Here is a 20809-nt window from a genome sequence, read left to right as displayed (position 1 = left end):
CATGAAATGGGCTACAAATGCAATAAAAAAGAAGGTATTCAAAAGTTTAACAAATTGGGGGGGAGGGGCGCCGAAGACACTCCTTGCCTGCGGTGCCATTTGGTCTAGAGCCAGCCCGTCAGGGAGGTTGTATGGAAAGAGAAGAGAAGTCTGTTGTAGAGGTGAAGAGTCTGTGAGAACTTGTAGGTGTTGTGGTGTTTGAGTGGTAAGACACAGGGGGCTGAGATTGCTCTGGATGTTATCTTCCCTCGGCTGAGGAGTTTCTTGATTTCTTCAATAGCATTGATGGGAAATGAGCTTGAACAACTTTAACTGTAAGTTAACAGGGTTTTTTATGTGTGAATTTACAAAATGTCACAGTAACTAAGTCAAAGTCTGAAGTATGCATTGCTGAAAAATGGTGTGTGCTTGTACCTCTCTTGCTCTTTTATTCAGCAGTGGTGACAGAGGTACAGGGCATTTCCTGGGGATTGACCAGCTGCTTTGGGTCATCAGCTCCTCCAGTTAGTCGTTAATCCTCAAGATATGCACTGTGCCAAGGTCACTGTTGCTTTCATAAGTGAACATATGCAAAATACACTTTTTTTCATCTGTTTTTGGTGTCTGTGTTGTTGCTCTTTCCATGTACTAGCTGATTCTAAAGAGAGACTGTAGTGGCTTATATGTATCTTCATACCATAACAATATAAACTTCTCAGTGAACTATGCTTTTGTTTCATCATCAATAACATTAGCAACATTAAGTGGAACAAAAATGGTCCCTAAGTTTGGAAAAATATTTATGTAACATGACGATAGGAATATTTAGACAGTGTTTTGGTTTTGATAAGTAAGAATGAATATTTACACCCACCTTTTGATATTGTTCATTACAGGTGAGTTTTAGAATCCCCCTTAGCTCATGAAACCAACAAGTGCACGCGGACATCTTCTATCCATATCGCTCCTGTCACACTAGTAACAAGATTGCTACATCCACATGGGAGAAAAAACGCTTTATTTAAGTGTCCATGGGCGGAAAGCCAAAAGTGAGTTATGAAGGTCTTTCCCAACAAAGCTTTTACCACACTACCATGGATATTGGAGATAAAGTATTTCAGAAATATTTTGAGAGTTTTAAAAATACGTTTTCATTCCTGTTTTCATCTCTCTGTACCTGAAAAATCTGTCTGCCTTAATAATGCTAATACAGCATAAAGAGCCCATAAAAACAACAGCTCTCCCCACTGCAAATAACTGTAGCATAAAGGGCAACCACCAAAGGCAATTTTTCACATGGATATCTCCACTGTCTGTGTGATATTTCTATTGTAGCTATACATATGTGTTCCTGAGTGTGTACATATGAACATATGTGATAGATTGCAGAGCCACATCATAAATTGCATTTCTAATGACTGACTGAGGCCAATATGCCCAGTGTGTGTGGAATGTTGCTGCTGAAGAAATTTCAGAGAGTATTCTAACCCACCCAGACATGGTGAACTCATGGTTTCTTCCCATGAAAAGTGCATGACCAACAGCTTGGTTTGCTTTCTCTTTCTCCATTCATAATGTACAAGTTGTAAAGGCCTAGGGAAGTTGGTACAAGTTCCCCATCCCATCACTAACCTCTGTTTTCTGCAGTTAGTTCAGGTGTGTGGAGAAAACTGTTTGCTCTTTTTTGTGATTTGAAGGGGGGTGAGTGCTTTAGAATGCAAACACTGCCTTCAAAAGAAGTCAATATTCATGATTGGAAACAGATGTAGCCAGACATGTAGTTGCACTGTCTCTCCTCTAAGTGTCTATGTAGTGTCATAATTTGCAAGTTGTACTCTTAAATTGAAACCTCTCTTTTGGTTGTAGATGCTAAGGAATTAGAAGTGTTCCAGTTTATCCTAGGCTGGATTAAGTGTTTGGAAACTTGTGGAGTCTGTTAACATACCTGACACCTGTAGGAGTGTGTTTATCTCTCAAGAAGTCAAAAGATTCTTTTAAAAAGTTTTCTTTTTCTTTAAAAATCTGGCTCTGAATCACACTCACACTTGATTTGTTTCTAATCTTCCACTTCCAGGCTAAAGTAGCATTGGCAATTTGGGGCACCTAAGGTTGGGTTATTTAAAAAAAAAAAAAAAACAACAACACTGTCAACAGTTGATTAGATAAGGGGAGAAAAAGGAAGAAAGGCTGTATCAAATAGCAACCAAGAACAACTTTGATTGTTGGCCATTAATCACACTGAACTGCACTTTGCATCAGAAATAATTATAAGCTCTATTGGGGTGTTTCTGAGGACAAAAAAAATCCCCACCTCCACTGGCCATTGCACACCAGTCATAAAGATGCATGTGTGGAATATGTTTTCAGAGGTAATTTTTCAGACTACACATTGTGACTCCGTGTCAGCCAGAGCAGTAAACAAACAGCTAAACTGAAAAGGTTCCAGATTGGTAAATAGCCCTAAACTTCAGCAGCTAACAGAGGTGATATTCAGGATTTCTGTATTGATGAATGCTGAGTTTCCTAGGTGCCATTAGAATCTTTAGTTCAGGAGTACAATTGATTAGAAGCTGGAAATGTCAGATGGAGTAGGAGGAAGGAATCATGTTAGGATTGATTATGATCTCACACTGCTTTTACATTGATGGAGCTTCATAGATTTTTATTGGACTTACTCCTGATTTAGAGCCCAATCCAACTCCCACTGCTGTCAACAGAAGTTCTTCAACTGATTTCAATGGGAGTTGGATTAGGCCTTTACTGTTGCTATAAAGGCATTTATTTTGCCTGGCACAATGGAACCCTAGTCTCAGCTGCAACCTCTAGGCACTACCATAATACAAATAACAATATTAATGTGGTCTCCCATTGATGCAAGAAGGAAATTACATCTGGCTCCTGTTGGTTCTAATGTAAGTTAGATGTGCAAATTCCCTAAGCATCCTTTAAAAAGTGTTTAGTATGATTTATCTTTGACATTAAATTCATAGTTCTCTCTTCAGTCTCTGTTTTTTTATATAGATGAGACTATCTGAAATGTTGTTAAATTATTTTCCTAAGAATAAGAAGGGACACTTAATCACAACTCCAGCTTATTCCTCTTGTGCAAAGTATTACCACATTCTGTATTACATGATTATCTCACTTTATTACTCAATACCCAAACATGTGGCATATGTGTAAATTCAGACTACATTCAATTTTTTGTGTGCAGATGGGTATACATTGGCATAGCAAAAGCAGCATTAATGTGACACCACATTCTGACCTAGCCATGGCTCCTTGAAAAGCCACCTTCCCAGACTTTTCCTATCCGAAGTAGGACTAATTTCTGCAAAGTAATGGCTAGCTCAATTAGGGAGTCTGTACTCTAAACCACACTGACTCTGCCTCCTGACCAGGCCTTCGGGTCTGTAGAGTGTGATTTTAGTGTGTATTGTGGGAGCTTGTAGGAAGGTACTCAGTTATTCCATGCTTGGGCACTTGTTTTCCCAAGTATACATAGATGAGAAAAAAAGCCTCCTAATATGCCCTGATGCCAAAGCAAGTACATTTGAATGACAATCTCAGTGAATTCTAGCCCTGTCCTGGAATTCATGTGCTGTATCATCATGTTTCTGTTATTCCCATGAATCACAGGAGGAAACAAGCTAAAGAGCCAACGCTTCCATTTGAATTGGGCTTGGATTTCACTGGAGAAAGAGTACTACATTGTAGACGAGGACTCCAAGTTCCTGGAGGTGACTCTCAAGCGCAGAGGATACCTAGGAGAGACGTCTTTCATCAGTGAGTTACTTTGTAATTGTTCTAGATGTCATATGGGGGGGGAGAGGCAGCTTTGTTATGCAGCATCAGTAGCGACTGTACAGCTGGTGCTGCTGTTTTTTACCTATTCAACATCCAGGGACCACAGTAGTAACACCATGGTTGTTATTTATTGTTGGTACATGGCTCTTTATGTGTGCAGTGTAGTTGTAGCCATCTCAGTCCAAAGATATTAGAGAGGCAAGGTGGGTGAGGTAATATCTTTTATTGGACCAGTTTCTGTTGGTGAGAGAGACAAGCTTTCAAGCCACACACAGCTCTTCTTCGGGTCTGGGAAAGGTACTCTGAGCATAATAGCTAAATGCAAGGTGGAGCAGATTGTTTAGCATAAGTAGTTAGCACGTATTCTAAGGGACCATTCAAGGAAGAGTGCCCCGTTAACACCTCTGCAGTCATATAAATCAGACACGGGATTTATGGCTTATTACAACAAACTGTAACCTACTAAACCCCTCTTTTAGGGCATGGCTACACTTGCAGAGGTAGAGCACCAGGAGTTAAAGCAGCCCTCAGAGACTGCAGCAGGGAAAGCGCTGCCATGTGTTCACAGTGTCAGCTGCAAGCACAGTGGTGTGGCCACATTTGCGGCACTTGCAGCGGCATTGGGAGTGGTGCATTATGGGCAGCTATCCAACAGAGCACCTCTTCCCATTCTGGTGCTGTGGGAAGGGGAAGGGGATGCGGGGCACCTTGGAGCCTGTCCCAATGCCCCGTGATGCATTGCTTCGCATCCCAGCAATCCCTGTGCTTCCGTCCACATTTGGCACCATCTTTCAACATTTTTTGTACTGCGCGCTCAGTCTTCCCTTTCGGTCTGCGGGAATGGATCCTGAACTTGTGAGGAATATGCTGATGGGTCTTGCCAGCATGTCACGAATGGCAATCGAGTTACTCCTTAAGCTACAAAGTGACAGTGAGGAGTCCGACGATGTCGACTCGCATAACGTATACGACACGAGATTGCTTGTTGCATTCACGGACATGCTCACCACCGTGGAACACCACTTTGGGGCTCAGGAAACAAGCACTGAGTGGTGGGATCACATCGTCATGAAAGTCTGGGATGACTAGCCGTGGCTGCAGAACTTTCGGATGAGGAAAGACACTTTCATGGGACTGTGTGCTGAGCTCGCCCCCATCCTGCGACGCTAGGACATGGGATTGAGAGCTGCCCTGCCAGTGGAGAAGCGAGTGACTATTGCAGTCTGGAAGCTGGCAACTCCAGACAGCTACTGATCGGTCGCTAACCAGTTTGGAGTAGGAAAGTTGACCATTGGAATCGTGTTGATGCAAGTTTGCAGGGCCATTAATCGCATCCTGCTCAGAAGGACTGTGACTCTGGGCAACGTGTGTGACATTGTGGCTGGCTTTGCACAAATGGGTTTCCCTAACTGTGGAGGGGCGATAGATGGGACACATATTCCAATTCTGGCACCAGACCACCTAGCCTCCGAGTACATAAATCGGAAGGGGTATTTCTCTATGGTTCTCCAGGTGCTTGTGGATCACCATGGGCGTTTCATGGACATTAACACAGGCTGGTGCAGAAAGGTGCATGATGCATGCATCTTTTGTAACACAGGCCTGTTCAGGAAGCTGCAAGCCGGGACTTTCTTCCCAGACCAGAAGATCACCATAGGGGAAGTCGAAATGCCCATTGTGATCTTTGGAGACCCCGCTTACCCTTTAATGCCGTGGCTCATGAAACCCTACACAGGGAGCCTTGACAACAGCAAGGAGCGATTCAACAACAGGCTGAGTTGGTGCAGAATGACCGTTGAGTGTGCTTTTGGCCGTTTAAAGGGCCGCGGTGGCACTGTTTGTATGGGAAGCTGGACCTGGCCGATGACAACATCCCCACGGTTATAGCCGTGTGCTGTACCCTCCATAACATTTGTGAAGGGAAGGGTGAAAGTTTCACTCAGGCATGGACCACGGAGGTTCAACACCAACCAAAAGAGTGAGAACTGTGTTTTTCTCCGACATCTGGGTTACGGTATATTTTATTTAATGCAATAAAGAATGTTTTCAAAGTCAAAAAATTCATGTATTGAAAAGAAACACAACTGCTGGGGAAACAGAAAGGGCGTGACACATCTGTGCTGTGTGGGAAGGGGGTGGGGTGGGGAATGGGACAATCACAGATTTGCGTATGTCCTGTTATCATATTCAGCACTTCCAATGAGTGCTGCACTTCAGGCTGGCTAAAATGCATGGTGATGGGGGTTGAGTGCAGTGGGTAAGGGTTGTAGTTTGCAGGGCTGGGTGGTGAAGCTACAGGTGTTGGAGGCAGCTGGTGGCAATAAGAAACTGGATGTTGGGGGAAGTGGGTTGGTGATGACATGGGGGCACAAGGTAAAGAGTTTGGGGACAAGGGCTGCAGGGGGGGGGCGAGCACGGATCTGCTCCATCTGCAGTGCTATGAGCACCTCCATCGAGTCCGCTTGGCGCTCCATAATGCTTAGGAGCTCTCCATGCTTTGGTGCTGGCGATCCGCATTCTGCTGGCAGAGCCTCCTTTCAGTCTCCCGCCACTCCTGTACTTTTTGATTTTCAGTATGGGACTGCTGCATGACTTATTTGGTTCTTCGCGGACGCTTCCTGATTCTTTGCAGTCTTTCGGCCGTTGAAAATAAGGATGGCTGTGATCTCAAGGTTGCATCTGTAAAGCCAAAATGTAACGCTTAACAGAGGCAGCATTGTTCACACTAGACAGAGCAATGATTTGGCTGAACTTAAAGACAAGTACAGTGTACGCAATAGCAGAAAGTGCCAGTCCCAAAGCGAGCGCACATAACCCACAGGAGCCCCAAAATGGTGAGTAAGCACAGGGACAAGGGGGGACTGATTGTTTTGGAGCCGTACTGTCCTCTGGGGTTCTGTGCCTTGGGGAGAGCCAGCAGCTGCAGGGGGCCCCTATACTGAACACTGTCCCCACATTTTCCACAGGATGAATTTGTCCTGGAAGTTACATCGCTGCTGAGGGTGACCTGGGAAGCAAGGGAGGGTCTTCTATTACAATGCAGCTTCTGCCTTGGCCCTTATGCTGCTTGCCTGTGTGCAGCAATGGTCCCCCTGCCTCTCACAGCACAGTGGCGTGGACATGTTCGCCTTACTGGAACAAGGAGCACAGTAGCTCTGCCAAGGAACCTGCACAAGCGGATTGCCCAGCTTCTGCATGAGACCTTTGAAGAGATCACTGAGGCCCACTACTGCGATGTGAGAGAGCACATCAACGCCCTATTCCACATCTAGGCATGCACGCAGCCCTAACCCTTCTTTCTGCAACCCTCCTCGCCCCAAGAGCCCACACCAAACAACTACCTTCCCAAAATAAAAGCCACTTACTGGCTTTTTGTTCTTTCCCAAGCACCGTCCACTGTGACTGGCTACCTTCCTCCTGGCTTGAAAACAGCTCCTGGCTGCATGCATCTAGGGATGCCGGGCCGTCCTCTGGCACTGGCCCCCCCCCCCCCCCCCCCAGCACCCTCGCTCCCGCTTTCCTCCTCCTGCCTTGTTGAACTCTGTGCTGCTACGGCCTCTGAAGTAAGTGTCCATGGTGCTCTTCGGAGTGGAGGTGGGGTCACCCCCAAGTATCGTGTCCAGCTCTTTGTAGAAATGGCAGGGCGTGGGGGCAGCACCGGAGTGTTGGTTTGCCTCGCGGGCTTTGTGGTAGGCATTCCGCAGCTCCTTCACTTTAATCCTGCATTGCACTGCGTCCCAGTCATGGCTCCTTTCCATCATGGCCCTTGATATCTGCCCGAAGGTATCGTAATTCCTACAGCTGGAGCGCAGCTGGGACTGGACAGCTTCCTCCCCCCAAACACTGATGAGGTCCAGCACCTTGCCATTGCTCCATACTGGAGGCATGGTCACTTGGAAAGATAAGCTGTGAGCATTCCATGTCTGGCTGAGGAAAGGGAATTTCAAAATTCCCAGAGAATGTAAAGGGCGGGTCTGACGGTTGGTCACCTGAGGGCAGAGCAGTAGAGTTCAAAGTGATGACCAGAGTGGCTAGAACAGGCATTGTGAGACACTTCTGGAGGCCGATCAGAGCGCATTAATAGACCAGGGCGTCCACACTGGCACTGCGGCACTCCAGCCGGGGCGCAGCAAGCTTTATGCTTCTCCTGGAGGTGGATTACCAGGGACACTCCAGCTGCAGAGTCTGGGCACTCTACGTGCCTTGCCAGTGTGGACACCTCAGGAATTAGGGCGCCCAGGGCTGATTTAATGTGCTCTAACTTGCAAGTGTAACCAAGGCCTGAGTCCTATGATTGCAGAGGTGTTAACAGGCCACTCTGCCTTACAATATGTGCTAGCTACTTATGCTTCCTGTTCCAAATTGGGATGAAAAGTAGATAACGGGGGGGAAAAGAATAAAAAAATCTGAAAAAAAAATCTGTTTTGTTTTAAACTTTGTTTCAATTTTGAACATTTTTAATTTAATTTTTACTATAATTTGTTTACATTTCTAAATTTCAAGCCAGCAAACCAAATTTGTTCATTATGAAAATGTGAAAATTGTTGATGTTTAGACAATTTCTAAGCTTTTGTTTTGGAATTTTGAAATTCCTCTAAACCAACTGAGCCTTTCCTGTGAAAAGTTTCCAGTTTCGACAAATCCGCATTTTTCAACAAAGAACATTTTGTTGAAAAATTCCCCAACCCACTCTGCTCCTCAGCTTTCTGAATCAGGAGGTTGAAGCTCCTATGTAGGAGCAGTTTGTGAAGCAGACGAAAAAAGGAACCACTGAGCTAGAACAAGGGACTCAACGGGCTGACACCAGTGTAGGGGATACTATTGTTGGCGTAAAAGGCACCTATGAAAGCCAGGTGCCCTACCCATCAAATTTCACTGAGAGTTGGGAGCCTAGTTGGGTTCTTTCGGGATCTTGGAAAATCCCACAGTGAATAAAACGAATTCCAAAGAAGAAGCGAAAACATATGAAAGATAATGAAGATGATAATTGTTTGTTTCTTTTTGTTTTCTGGATCCTGGCTCTTGTCCCCCACGTATCTGTTTATTTGTTTAAAACAACCTCCGTAAGAGCTACAAGAATGATCTGAGGTCTGGAAAACATGCCATATAGCAACAGGAGCTTAGTTTGTTCAGTTTATCCAAGAGAAGGATAAGAGGTGACTTGATCACAGTCTACATGGGGGAAGAGATTTTGGATAGTAGACTGCTCTTTAATTTAGCAAAAACTGGCATAATAAGATCCAATGATTGGAAGCTGAAGCTAGACAAATTCAGACTAGAAGTAAGGTGTAAATCTGTAACAGGGAGTGTAATTAATCAGTGGAACAGCTTACTTAGGAATCTGGTGAACTGTCTGTTACTTGAAATCTCTAAATCAAGACTGGATATGTTTGTAAAAGATATGCTATAGCTCAAATGAAGTTATGGGTTTGATGCAGAAGTTACTGGGTGAAATTCTCAGACCTGTATTCTGCAGGAGGATTAGACTAGATGACCATAAGGTCCCGTCTGTTCTAAAAATCTATAAATACATTATAATGATTTGTGTTGGCCTGGTTGGTAACCTTTCTCACCGGCCTGTTATTACAACTGCCCACAACTGAAAAATGTAATGCAACAGCTAGTAGGTATTTTGTCATCTTTACATGAACTGGCAGAAAAAGGAGGGAAAAAACCCTCTTTACAAAGATTTGTTCTACAGTTAAACCATAATTTGTAATAGCAATTGTATGTATAATCCATCATCCTTCAGAAAGTCGGGCATTTACACTAGCTATTGGCAACTAATCCTACCTCCCGATTAGTGAATGCATGAAGTTTTCCACTGATTCAAATATGTAGAAATTGTAACTTTTCCTCTTTCCATGCATTCTTGTACAGGAGGGATTGATTTGACAAATAGGTTCCTATGCCTGTGGTCAGGAATGAGAGAGCTCTTCTCTTTGACCTAGAAAAAGTCTAGGTCAAGAGGGCCAAAAGATCTTCCTTCTTTTTTAAGTAGTGTCCCTATGGATGCTCTGCTCTAGGTGTGCTTACACTCCATGCACCTCAGATCAAGGATTTTAAGTAGCAGTGTCCATTTGGCCCATTTGGTCAAGCATTCCTAAATATTTCTGAAGTGTAAGAACTGGGAGTCCTAATTTGGGAATGATTTTACACTGCAGTTTTCAGGATATCCGATTCTCTCATAATCAGGTAAGGGATTCAACATGACAGGGGCTCATTATTCTCATCTCAGGGAAGTAAAGTGTTTCATAATTGCTAGTGTCAAACCATAATAAAAAAAAGTCCACCTATTTGATTTGATGCTGGGTAGAAACCTTTAGACAGTAATGAACACCAAACCCCATGGTGGGGTATAGAGCCTTGCTTCATTAAACTCACAGTTGGAGTCTATTAGTTTGCTCTCTCTCTCTCTCGATTTACCTAACTGTAAAATTTCTACAGTTGAAAAATTAAAGTGCAAAAACCCTTTAAATTTTAAATGAAATAACTCTCTTTCTCTGCAATACACATCTAGGTTGGTTTATGCTATATGTTTAAAATATGGTACCTTCCACTTTGTTAAAAAATGTTTCTTATTAAAAACACTGTACTTCTGTAATGCTGTTATCTGTGGATCTCAAACATTAATCAGTTTAAGCCTCATGACACCCCAATAGGTAGTCATTATTATATGGACCATTTTACAGATGGGTAAACTGATGCAGAGAGGTTTCAAGTGATTTGAACAAAGTCAGACAGTAAGTTGGAAGCAAAGCCAGGAAGAGAATCCAAGAATCTTGATCTTTAAGTACAGTTGTATGAAGCTATAGCACTTACACAGTCAGGAAATTTTGGACTTCAGGAATGAGTTATTTCCTTGCTGGGGTGAAATGAGTTGACACAGAAACAGGAAATACTCTATGGACACATTTGAAGGATAGTATATAGCAAAAGCAAAATGCATCTTATAACTCACAGATGTGGCATACCTCTCTTAGATTTCCAGCTGTATGTTCAAGTTTTGAGACTGTAACTCTCTGTATGTATTTCTCTCGCATACTGGAACAACTGCTCTGTCATTCTGGTTGTTTTAACTTCTCTCCTGAGACACACATCTTTTATGAGTGTTCGCTAGAGCTGTCACAGCCCTAGCCATCTGATTTAGGTATCCGTGTAAAGCTTCTTAGGGTTAAATCCGCTATCAGTATAATTTTGGCTTAGACTAAATGGATCCATGTGCAACTTCAAAGGAAAACCTTCTTAGCTGGGGGGATAATATCTTAATGGAAGTGATGGAAACCTGACTACTTACAACACTTTAAAACTAGACTGGGAATAAAACAAGTAAATTTTCTGTAGGAAGAACCCTACAGATTAAATGACTTAGTAGGGCTTGTCCATCTCTATATTGTGTGATTCCTGGAAAAGGGTCCAGTCAAGTCATTCTCTCTGGCAAGTTGGTGGCTGCATGAGTAGGTCTACAAGAGTAAGGGTTGTGTGAATGGGGGAAATCCTCAAGGATCTAATAGGGGAACAAATAATAATATAATAGGTATATCTCCATATATTATTATTATCTCATAGAACTGGAAGGGACCCCAAAAGGTCATTGAGTCCAGCCCCCCGCCTTCACTAGCAGGACCAAGTACTGATTTTTTGCCCCAGATCCCTAAGTGGCCCCCTCAAGGATTGAACTCACAACCCTGGGTTTAGCAGGCCAACGCTCAAACCACTGAGCTATCCCTCTCTGCCCCCTCCCCATTACATCAATGGGAAAGAATTCCATATATCTTAAACTAATACAAGCACAAACCCAATAAAAAGCAACTAGAGAAATTACAATAAAGATGTTATTGTGATTATGTAGTGGCCAATTTGTGCTAGGATGGGACAAACATTTTTAAATGTGGATGCCTGTGTTGTGCCTGCAATGAATATGTGCACATCCATTTGAATAGGAAAAATGTGCATTTATGTGTGCAAGTAACTGCTCAAGTATGCAATTAGTTCATGTAGATTTTTTTCATGCCTCAACAGGCACCTGTAACATTTTCTGTAGGTACAACTTGAGAGCCTAACCCAGAAAACACTTATGCATATGAGTAATTTTGCAGTGTGAGCAGACCTGCTCAATTCAAATCTATATTTGCCAAGAAACCATACACTGAAGTAGTTGTACATTCCAATACAGGTTTTAGGTACACATTGGATAAATTAGTGGAATTATTCATACAATAAAGTTCTTCATATTCATAAGTGTTTGCAGGGTCAGGTCCTGAGTACATTTTAAAATGTGCCCCATAATACATTTTCTAGCAATGTATGGTCTATCTTACAAACACTTTTTTTTTCTAAAGATCTGTAATTGGCAGACACTTGTAAAAAATATAATCTTGTCTTATTCAATTGATTCATTACACAAATCATAAACTTTTGGGAAGTCAATAATTTTTCCAATTTTTACTCAGGTATTGGGACTAAAGATGGAACAGCAGAAAAGGATAAAGATTTCAAAGGGAAAGCTCAGAGACAAGTCCAGTTTAATCCAGGACAGACCACAGCTACCTGGCGAGTGAGGATAACCATAGATGATGAATATGAAGCATCTGAAACTTTCCAGATCATTTTGTCTGATCCTATCATGGCTGCCCTTGAGTTTCCAGAAATAGCAACAGTTGAAATTGTGGATCCTGGTGACGGTATGTGGCACTTACTGCTCCCCTTCTGCCATTCTGGAACACAAAATTCATGATCCCGAGAAATGTTGATCACCCTATGACGGGTTGGACCCCCCCCACCCATGTGAAAAGAGATATGCGCAACTTCTTGCCCCCCCAGTTAGAAATTACATAAACTGGGTTTAATAATAGACAAAACAAATTTTAGTAACTATAAAAGGCAGATTTTAAGTGGTTAAAGGGATAGCAAACAGAACAAAGCAGATTACTAAGCAAATGAATCAAAACACGCAAACTAAGCTTGATTCACTAAATAAATTAGCTACAGATAGTAATTTCTCACCCTAAATATTGTCACAGGTAGATTACAGAAAGTCTTGAAAGGTAGCTGCACTGGCCTGCAGCTTGGGACTTCAGGTATTAGTCACAAGCCGATGCCCTTCCAACGTGGGCTCAACTCTTCTCCCCACAATTCAGTTCTTGCTTCCAGGTGTTTTTCAGTGTCTCTTTGGGTGGGGAGACAGAGGAGAACCACCATGATGTCACTCCCCTGCCTTATATAGCTTTTGGGGATGGCAGGAACCATTTGTTTTCCAGTGGAAAACCACTGGCATTCCAAGGGATGGGGGTCCAGTACCAAGTGACCCATGTCTCTGCAGGGCTGTGGCAGCCATTACTTACAGGCTGTCTGGAGCGTCCACAGGAAGACTAAGCCCTTTCACAGTCCATTGTCTTTGCTAATGGGCCATCAGCCCTCTCTGGCTTTTCCATTGTTGTACCTGAAGGGCTAGTTGTGGGTGACACCCAAAATAGCACATTTGAAATACAGATACATGGTCAATATTTCTGACTTCAGATACAGAAGTGATACAGGCATACAAATTGGATAATCACATTTAGTAAATCATAATCTTTCCAATGATATCTTACATGAGCCATCTTGCATAAAGTATATCTTAGTTATGTCATATCCATATCATAAGCATATTTTCATAAAGAACATGGGGCATAACGTCACACACCTGCAGTTCCCATGGCAGTCCATGGGCTGAGTCCTGGGGTCTTGATTCAGTTGTTGAGTTGAATCCTGATTCAGGTCAAACTCCCATTGGTTTGAATGCAGCTAAACATAAATATACAAGGATTTAGCACAGCATATTAGACCTCTCTATTGACCAAATTCATCAATGACATCAGCACTGACCTATACTCTGTCTCTTACCCTTTCTGTTTTCCAGAATCTATAGTGTACATTCCCTGGCTGGAGTACAGAGTAGAGGAAGATATTGGTGAGCTGTTAATTCCTGTTAGGAGATCTGGAGATATCAGTCAAGAACTAATGGTCATTTGTTCCACATATCAAGGTATATTACCTACTACTACTAAGATAACAAAGATATACAATGTTGTGCCAGCCTTTACATGGAGTAATAGAGACACTTCATTAATATGAATGTACATGTATGTTATTCAATATGGGGCCAGTCCAATGCCTATTGAAATCAAATGGAAAGAGTCCTATTGATTTCAATAAGCTTTGGATCAGGTCTTATTTTTGGTTGCAAGTTACACTGCTCTAAAGCCAAAATGCTTCTGAAATAAATGTAGTCAAACTTTACTAATTCTGGGTCACTGAGAACGAAAATGATGCTTAACATTGTTGATTGGCTCTAGTTTTCAAGATACGCTATTGGGTCAGTATATACGACCCTTAACTTGGGAATGGCGGAGGATAAGTGAGTTATAAAGGGAAGGGATCTCAATTTAAACCAGAAATGACTAAAATACATCTTTGACTGGATCTATGAATAAATCTATGACTGGGTTTGGACAGTACTTGCTTTTTAGGCAAAACAATGAATGATGCAGTCTGAAGCTGGTATTGCCTCATACATGATATGAATTGCATCATGTTATTCCTAGAAGTCATGGATGATGCAATCATAACGAAGCTTACATCACTCTGCTGAACAAATTGCCCTATATCAGCTCTAGAAATCATACAGTGTCGTGCTCTCTTATTTGTCAGTGTTTGATTTTGCAAAGGGACACATTTCTGTTTAGCCAAGTGAGCAGAGATGCCTCGTACTTGTGTGAACAGTGCAGATAACTTCTGCTATGTTTGTGGTGAAGTGACTTTTGCATCACAAAAGCGCAGTATAACCACTATGGTTAAGAAAGCCTATCACCTTTATTTTGGCTGCAAAATTGGAGATCAGGACAAGAGGTGGGCCCCACACATATGCTGCAACACTTGTGCAACAAATCTTGGCCAGTGGTTGAACAGGAAAAGGAAATCTATGCCTTTTGCAGTGCCAATGATTTGGAGAGAGCCAACAGATCATACCAGCAATTGTTACTTCTGCATGGTGCCTCCAGTTGGGAAAGGTGTGTCAAAGAAGAAAAAGTGGACTGTGCATTATCCAAAGATTCCATCAGCTATACGCCCAGTACCCCACGGAGAACGACTGCCGGTTCCTGATGCACCAGAATCATTCTCACTTGAGTCAGACGAGGAAGAGGAAGAGGATGAAACTTTTGGTCCTGAACCATCAATGTCACAGGACCCACATTTTCTCCCATCTTCCTCCTCTGAACCACACCTCATAACACAAGGTGAACTGAATGACCCGTCAGGGATTTGGAACTACCCAAGAGTAAGGCAGAGCTGTTGGGCTCCAGACTACAGCAGTGGAATCTCCTGGCAGGTGATGTTAGGGTTTCCATGTTCCATGACCGTCAAAAGGATCTTGTCCCATTCTTCTTCATGGAAGGTGATCTTGTAGCCTGCAACAACATCGATGGTGTGATGGCAGCCCTCAACATCGTTCACGATCCAGATGAGTGGAGACTGTTCATTGATTCATCGAAGATGAGTCTTAAAGCTGTTTTACTGCATAATGGCAATGCTTTGCCATCAATTCCAGTTGGTCATGCAGTCCATATGAAGGAAACCTATGACAACATGAAACAACTTTTGAGGTGCATAAACTATGACCAACATCAGTGGCAGCTTTGTGGCGATTTGAAGGTTGTTGCTCTCTTGCTTGGTCTGCAGACTGGATACACAAAGTACTGCTGTTTTCTCTGCAAATGGGATAGTCGTGCAAGAGATTCCCACTACATCAAGAAAGATTGGCCACTCCGACAGTCATTGGAGCCTGGGAGGAAAAGTGTTCAGCATCCACCACTTGTTGAATCAAGGAAGATTTTGTTACCACCCTTACACATCAAGCTGGGTCTGATGAAGAACTTTGTCAAGGCCATTGACAAAACACAAGCAGCTTTCAAGTACCTCCGTGGAAAATTTCCAAGGTTAAGTGAAGCTAAGATAAAGGAAGGTGTCTTTGTTGGTCCTCAGATTCGTGAACTTCTTCGAGATGATGCATTTGACCATGCACTGCGTGGCAAGGAAAAGACGGCATGGAAAGCCTTCCAGTTAGTGGCAATAAATTTTCTCGGAAACAACAAGGCAGACAACTACAGGTTGTTGGTGGAAAACCTCCTCAAGGCATACAAAAGCCTTGGTTGCAACATGTCACTAAAGATACATTTTTTGCACTCTCATCTAGATTTTTTTCCACCGAACTGCGGAGCAGTGAGCGATGAGCACGGCGAGCGATTTCACCAGGACATTGCAACAATGATGAAACGCTATCAGGGCAAATGGAGCCCATCAATGCTTGCAGACTATTGCTGGACAGTGACAAGAGATGCTCCATTTAATGAATACAAGAGACAAGCCAAGAAGCGCCGAGTAGACACTGAATAGGACTAAACTATGTACATAATAGTTTTTTGCCGTTTGTTTCATAATAAATTTTATTTATATAACCCTTTTGCTGATTTTTAAAGTGTGACATAAACAGGACAGGTGAAATATTATCATGTAAAGCAACCATAAACACATGAAAAGACCTAGGTTTACAATTTATGATTAAAACTCTACTATCTACACAATATACATAGACATAAAATGTAAAAACTTAAGTATCTTGGAAACAGTAGCCAATCAGTTGTTTTAATTGTCATATTTGAATTCAGCACATCAAAATACATAATAAATAGCACATTTTATCTCTGAAGCAGACGACTTCTCAAAAATTGTAGACCAGTGTTATCTATTATTTTTCATTTGTCTAGTGCCCATCTTAGGGATAGTTTTCGAAAAGTCTGGTATACGCTTTCTGAGCAAGATGCTATTGTTGGCATTCAACAGATAACTGCAGTCTGCCCAATTTCAAAAATTGTGCTTTAATCACTAATAAAATTAATTGCAGAATCAAATACTATAGTATAGAGGAAAATAAGCAATTACTCTACAGCTAACGTATTGTTTTTGTTTATATTTCTGAAGTTCTCGTTGCCACTGAAGTACTATTTCATCTTTCAACCAGTAGCTTAGCCGTCCATCTTCCAAGGTGAAATTGCATGGATTCTGTGGCCTACAAACTCTGGTCCATATGCATAATTTTATCTACCATGAGTAGTTCCATTGATATGAGTGGAACTCTTTAGTGTGTAAATTTAAGCAAATTTTCAGGAACGGGATCCATGTGGCCTACATACACAAAATTGTTACTAGTGAACAACAAAATTGTTGAGTGAACATTCATTGTTACTAGGGTCACTCATGATAAACTATTTTATGTGTGCTGGATGCAGGGCCGCCCAGAGGATTCAGGGGGGCACTTTGGCGGCGGGTCCCAGAGCGGAAGGACCCCCCCACCGCCAAATTGCCGCCGAAGACCCGGAGCAAAAGAAGCTCCGGGGGCCCGGGCCCCACGAGAGTTTTCCGGGGGCCCCGGAGTGAGTGAAGGACCCTGCTCCAGGGCCCCCGAAAAACTCTCGTGGGGGTCCCTGCGGGGCCCGGGGCCTGGGGCAAATTGCCCCACTTGCCCCTCACTGTGGGCGGCCCTGGCTGGATGGACCATGTTTGTGCAGCTTGAGACCATGCTCAGATCAAAAGTTTATACAATCAGTGTACTTCAGAAATTAATTTACAAGATATATAAACCCAGAAATGTATGCTAACTGCCCCACTGACCATGCCCCAGGCCGGGCAATACAGCTCTGAAATACCTTGTAGCTTACATTTTAAAATATTCTTTTCAGTGATTGTAAAATCCTCTGGTGCTCTCTGCTTAGCTAAGGACATCCCAGAGTGAATAATTTGGTAGCATTGCTGACACAATTAGCCCCTATGGCCCTGATCTTTCAGTTATCTCGGTGTAGGCAGACCTCTATTCCTGCATGGAGCCCTATTTGGTTTTGGTGGGACTGTGTGGGTAAAGGTATCCACCCACCCACAGTAATTTGTAGGATAGGGGCCTTAGCTTGCATTTTTCATTTTAACTTGGCAGTTCATCTGTAAGATATTTGAGTGACCATTCATAAACAATACCTATAGTACAGGGATCTAAGAGGACCTTGACCTCACAGTTATGCCCTTATTTCATGTGTATCAGGTCATAATAGCTATAGTCTCACAGTGGTTTCAGCTTAGCCCTTAAAACAAATCTGCTGGAGTCTTAAGAACTGCACCTTACCAAATACAGTTGACTGCGTGTTTAAACCAACAACATATCTCTTACTAAACACAAAAACCTACATTAAATTAACATTCTTCAGGTTTTAAAGTCAAGTACTCAAAAGATAGGAAATGCCTGAATTAAGGTTTCCTGTGTAAACATAATTCAGCCCCTTTGCGTGTATATGTTATGATACAGTCTTTAATTACATCACCACGGATTATTTTTTTCACAGAACCCCTGCTTCACTCAGTGCACAGATAGACCTGCTTTGGGGATGAATCAGGGTTGTATAGTGAAAGAAACTATTGTCTGTAGTTTGTCAAAGTTATAAACAACTGAAAATAGATTCTTATAATGGGACATACTTTGGACAACCTTAATAATAGACTGTGCTACCAACCCCTCCTATGTTAAAGGATACCTTCTTACTCAGATTATACAGACCATAGTGGGAGAGGTTGTGAACAGCATATATAAAGAGAGTTGTTGGGGTTTTTTGCTTTTAGGAAACGCTCTCTGGTTTCTGCACATGCTGAAAGATTTATAGATCCATTAAGGCAAATAGGTTTGGGTTTGTGAAGCATGTCGGCTGTTGGGAAGGAGGAGCCTGTTGAAGTTTCAGATGTTAAGTATGTCAGCCCAGTTGTGGGGTCTCATGACAAGATGCAAATATTACACTGGCCTATAGCCGTATTACAGAGATTAGATTGCTTTAGCTTCACTAACTTTCGCCATGGAGCTTTCTCAGTGGCGTTTTGTCAGGGGCCAGCCTGCAGCAGATCCAGTCTCGTGGCAAGCCAATGAGTGAAGCTGTCTGACTGTGCCACCTGATTGGCTGCTGGAGTCTACAGGCTGATACTTAAGCTCAGTAGCAGCAGCAGGCCAGTGGCTGCTCAACACATTCCTTGCCTGCAGCTGCACTTGTTCCTGTCCCTGCTTCCACTGCCTCTAGCCTTGCTCCTGTGCCCCAGCCCCAGCCTGCTCCAGCCCCCAGCTCCTTCCTGACCTCTGACTCCCAGCTCAGACCTCGGCTCCACCTTCGAACTGCAATGCCTTTGGCATAGGCTTTGGTCTTTGACTCCCAGCTACCACCTTTGGCTTCTCTCAGACCTGCCCCATCTGGATTCAACTCTAACTGGTAGGCAGGACTGTCCACGATTCAGTCACTGACACATTTGCACATGCAGATATGGTGATTTAAAGTGATTCAGATATACTGCATAGGTGTAGCTCTCGCAACTCCTCTTTATACTGTAAAATGCAATATTCTTTTAGTATCTCAGTGTATGTAGACTACATGAAAGAGGGAGATCAGAACTGTTTTATCCAAGCTTGTATAATCTGTCAGCCTGATCCTGGAAGATACTCAGCAGCTTTGCTCCTAGTAGAGTTAAGGGCACTCTGCACCTCACAGGATCAGATCCAGTGTTGCACACTATTACTTTACAATAATATGGCTTCCGGGAGCCAAGTTGCATTGGACAGGCAGAAGACAAAGACAAACAAACTAGGATTCCACAAGACTGGGGATTCCCTTCTCTATGGATCCAGGGAATCTGGGATTCAGACAACATACTTCTATCCTCCATGAACCCCCAAATTTCTCTCACTGAGGGGGAAAAGATTCTGTGAGGTGAACCTTACCAAGTGTTTTGACCCCTCTAAGCCTCTCATGGGTTTTCCATGTGAGGGAAAGATGCAGTTTGGCCCTTTATTGGATTACTGGAGTGAGAATTTTCTCTTCTGTAGTGTGGAAGGACAAAAACTGACACATTTTACCCCTGCATATTGTGCTATAAATGAAGGAAGCTAATTGAACACCCGCGAGTTTGGATGGATGCTGAAAAGAAAGTGAAATCACTGTCCCGGTGACCTCAGCTAGATGGTCAAAAAGCAAAGGCATATGGTTTGTTGAGGAGAAATTCTTTCATAATCTGGAGAGTTATTCTCAGTGTTAATAAGACATTTATAGGCAGTATATGACACACAGATTGTATCTGTTTGTCTAAATCTTTGTGGGGGGTTGTCAGCCACATACTTTTATGCTGTTTCTTTTATTGAAAAAAATCAGCCACTACATTTATATAAATTTCTTTCTTTCCACATTTGCTTTTTCTAAGGATAAACAGTTCTTCATTGATGGACAAGATCTTTATCATTGGATGAGCTTCCCAATGAAGGGAGAAAGTAGTTTTACCTCCATGAAGGGGAAGAATACATCAGTTTGTGGCGGGAGAGGGGAGGAGAAGCCAAAGACGTGGAGCCTTTCCACAGAATATAGTAAAACCTGTATTCCTCACCACTGTTAATGTCTCAAACATCCTGTGAAATTATGGTTGGTTAATAACTCAGTCAGAGGCAGGCAGCATTTTGGAAGTTTCTTTAAAAAAAAAGAGAAAGAGAGAGATTCAGGCAGCTTGTATCACTGCTCAAATATATATATATACAGGGGCCAGATAGTGGATTGATTGGAGAACAGTGTCATAATCCCTTTATAATTACACTCAGATAGGCATTTTCCTTTCTCCTGTCCTAGTGAAGCAGAAGGATAATCAAAACTCTACCGCGCCATTCAGCTTTTCTTTAGCAACAGCTTCACAGTAGAATTAGGTGAAGCAGAAATACCAATAACAAAACTTCTAATTGAAAACATTTCACTACGTATCCTTTGTTGATGATATAGGTCCTGATTCAGCACGGTACTTTAGAATGTGCCTAATTTTAGGTACGAGTGGTCTCATTGACTTCAGTGACCGTGGGACCATACTGCATGGTAATGGATCCCTAATCCTTTTACTGTATATGAAACATCATCTAAACCAGGGG

General features: G+C 42.6%; 1 protein-coding gene across 1 annotated transcript in view; it reads left to right on the top strand.

The window, feature by feature from the left end:
- FREM3 (FRAS1 related extracellular matrix 3) overlaps positions 1-20809 on the top strand; it is a 113675-nt gene that overhangs the window by 45211 nt on the left and 47655 nt on the right. Inside the window, exons 3-5 of the mRNA XM_065405346.1 lie at positions 3619-3765; positions 12240-12470; positions 13688-13813. Coding sequence (XP_065261418.1) covers positions 3619-3765; positions 12240-12470; positions 13688-13813 — 504 coding nt within the window. The remainder of the gene's footprint in view (positions 1-3618; positions 3766-12239; positions 12471-13687; positions 13814-20809) is intronic.

Source organism: Emys orbicularis, chromosome 5 (assembly GCF_028017835.1).
Source record: "Emys orbicularis isolate rEmyOrb1 chromosome 5, rEmyOrb1.hap1, whole genome shotgun sequence".
NCBI lineage: Eukaryota > Metazoa > Chordata > Testudines > Emydidae > Emys > Emys orbicularis.
Note: the sequence above shows the minus strand (reverse complement) of the source record. Positions and strands in the feature narration are given on the sequence as shown.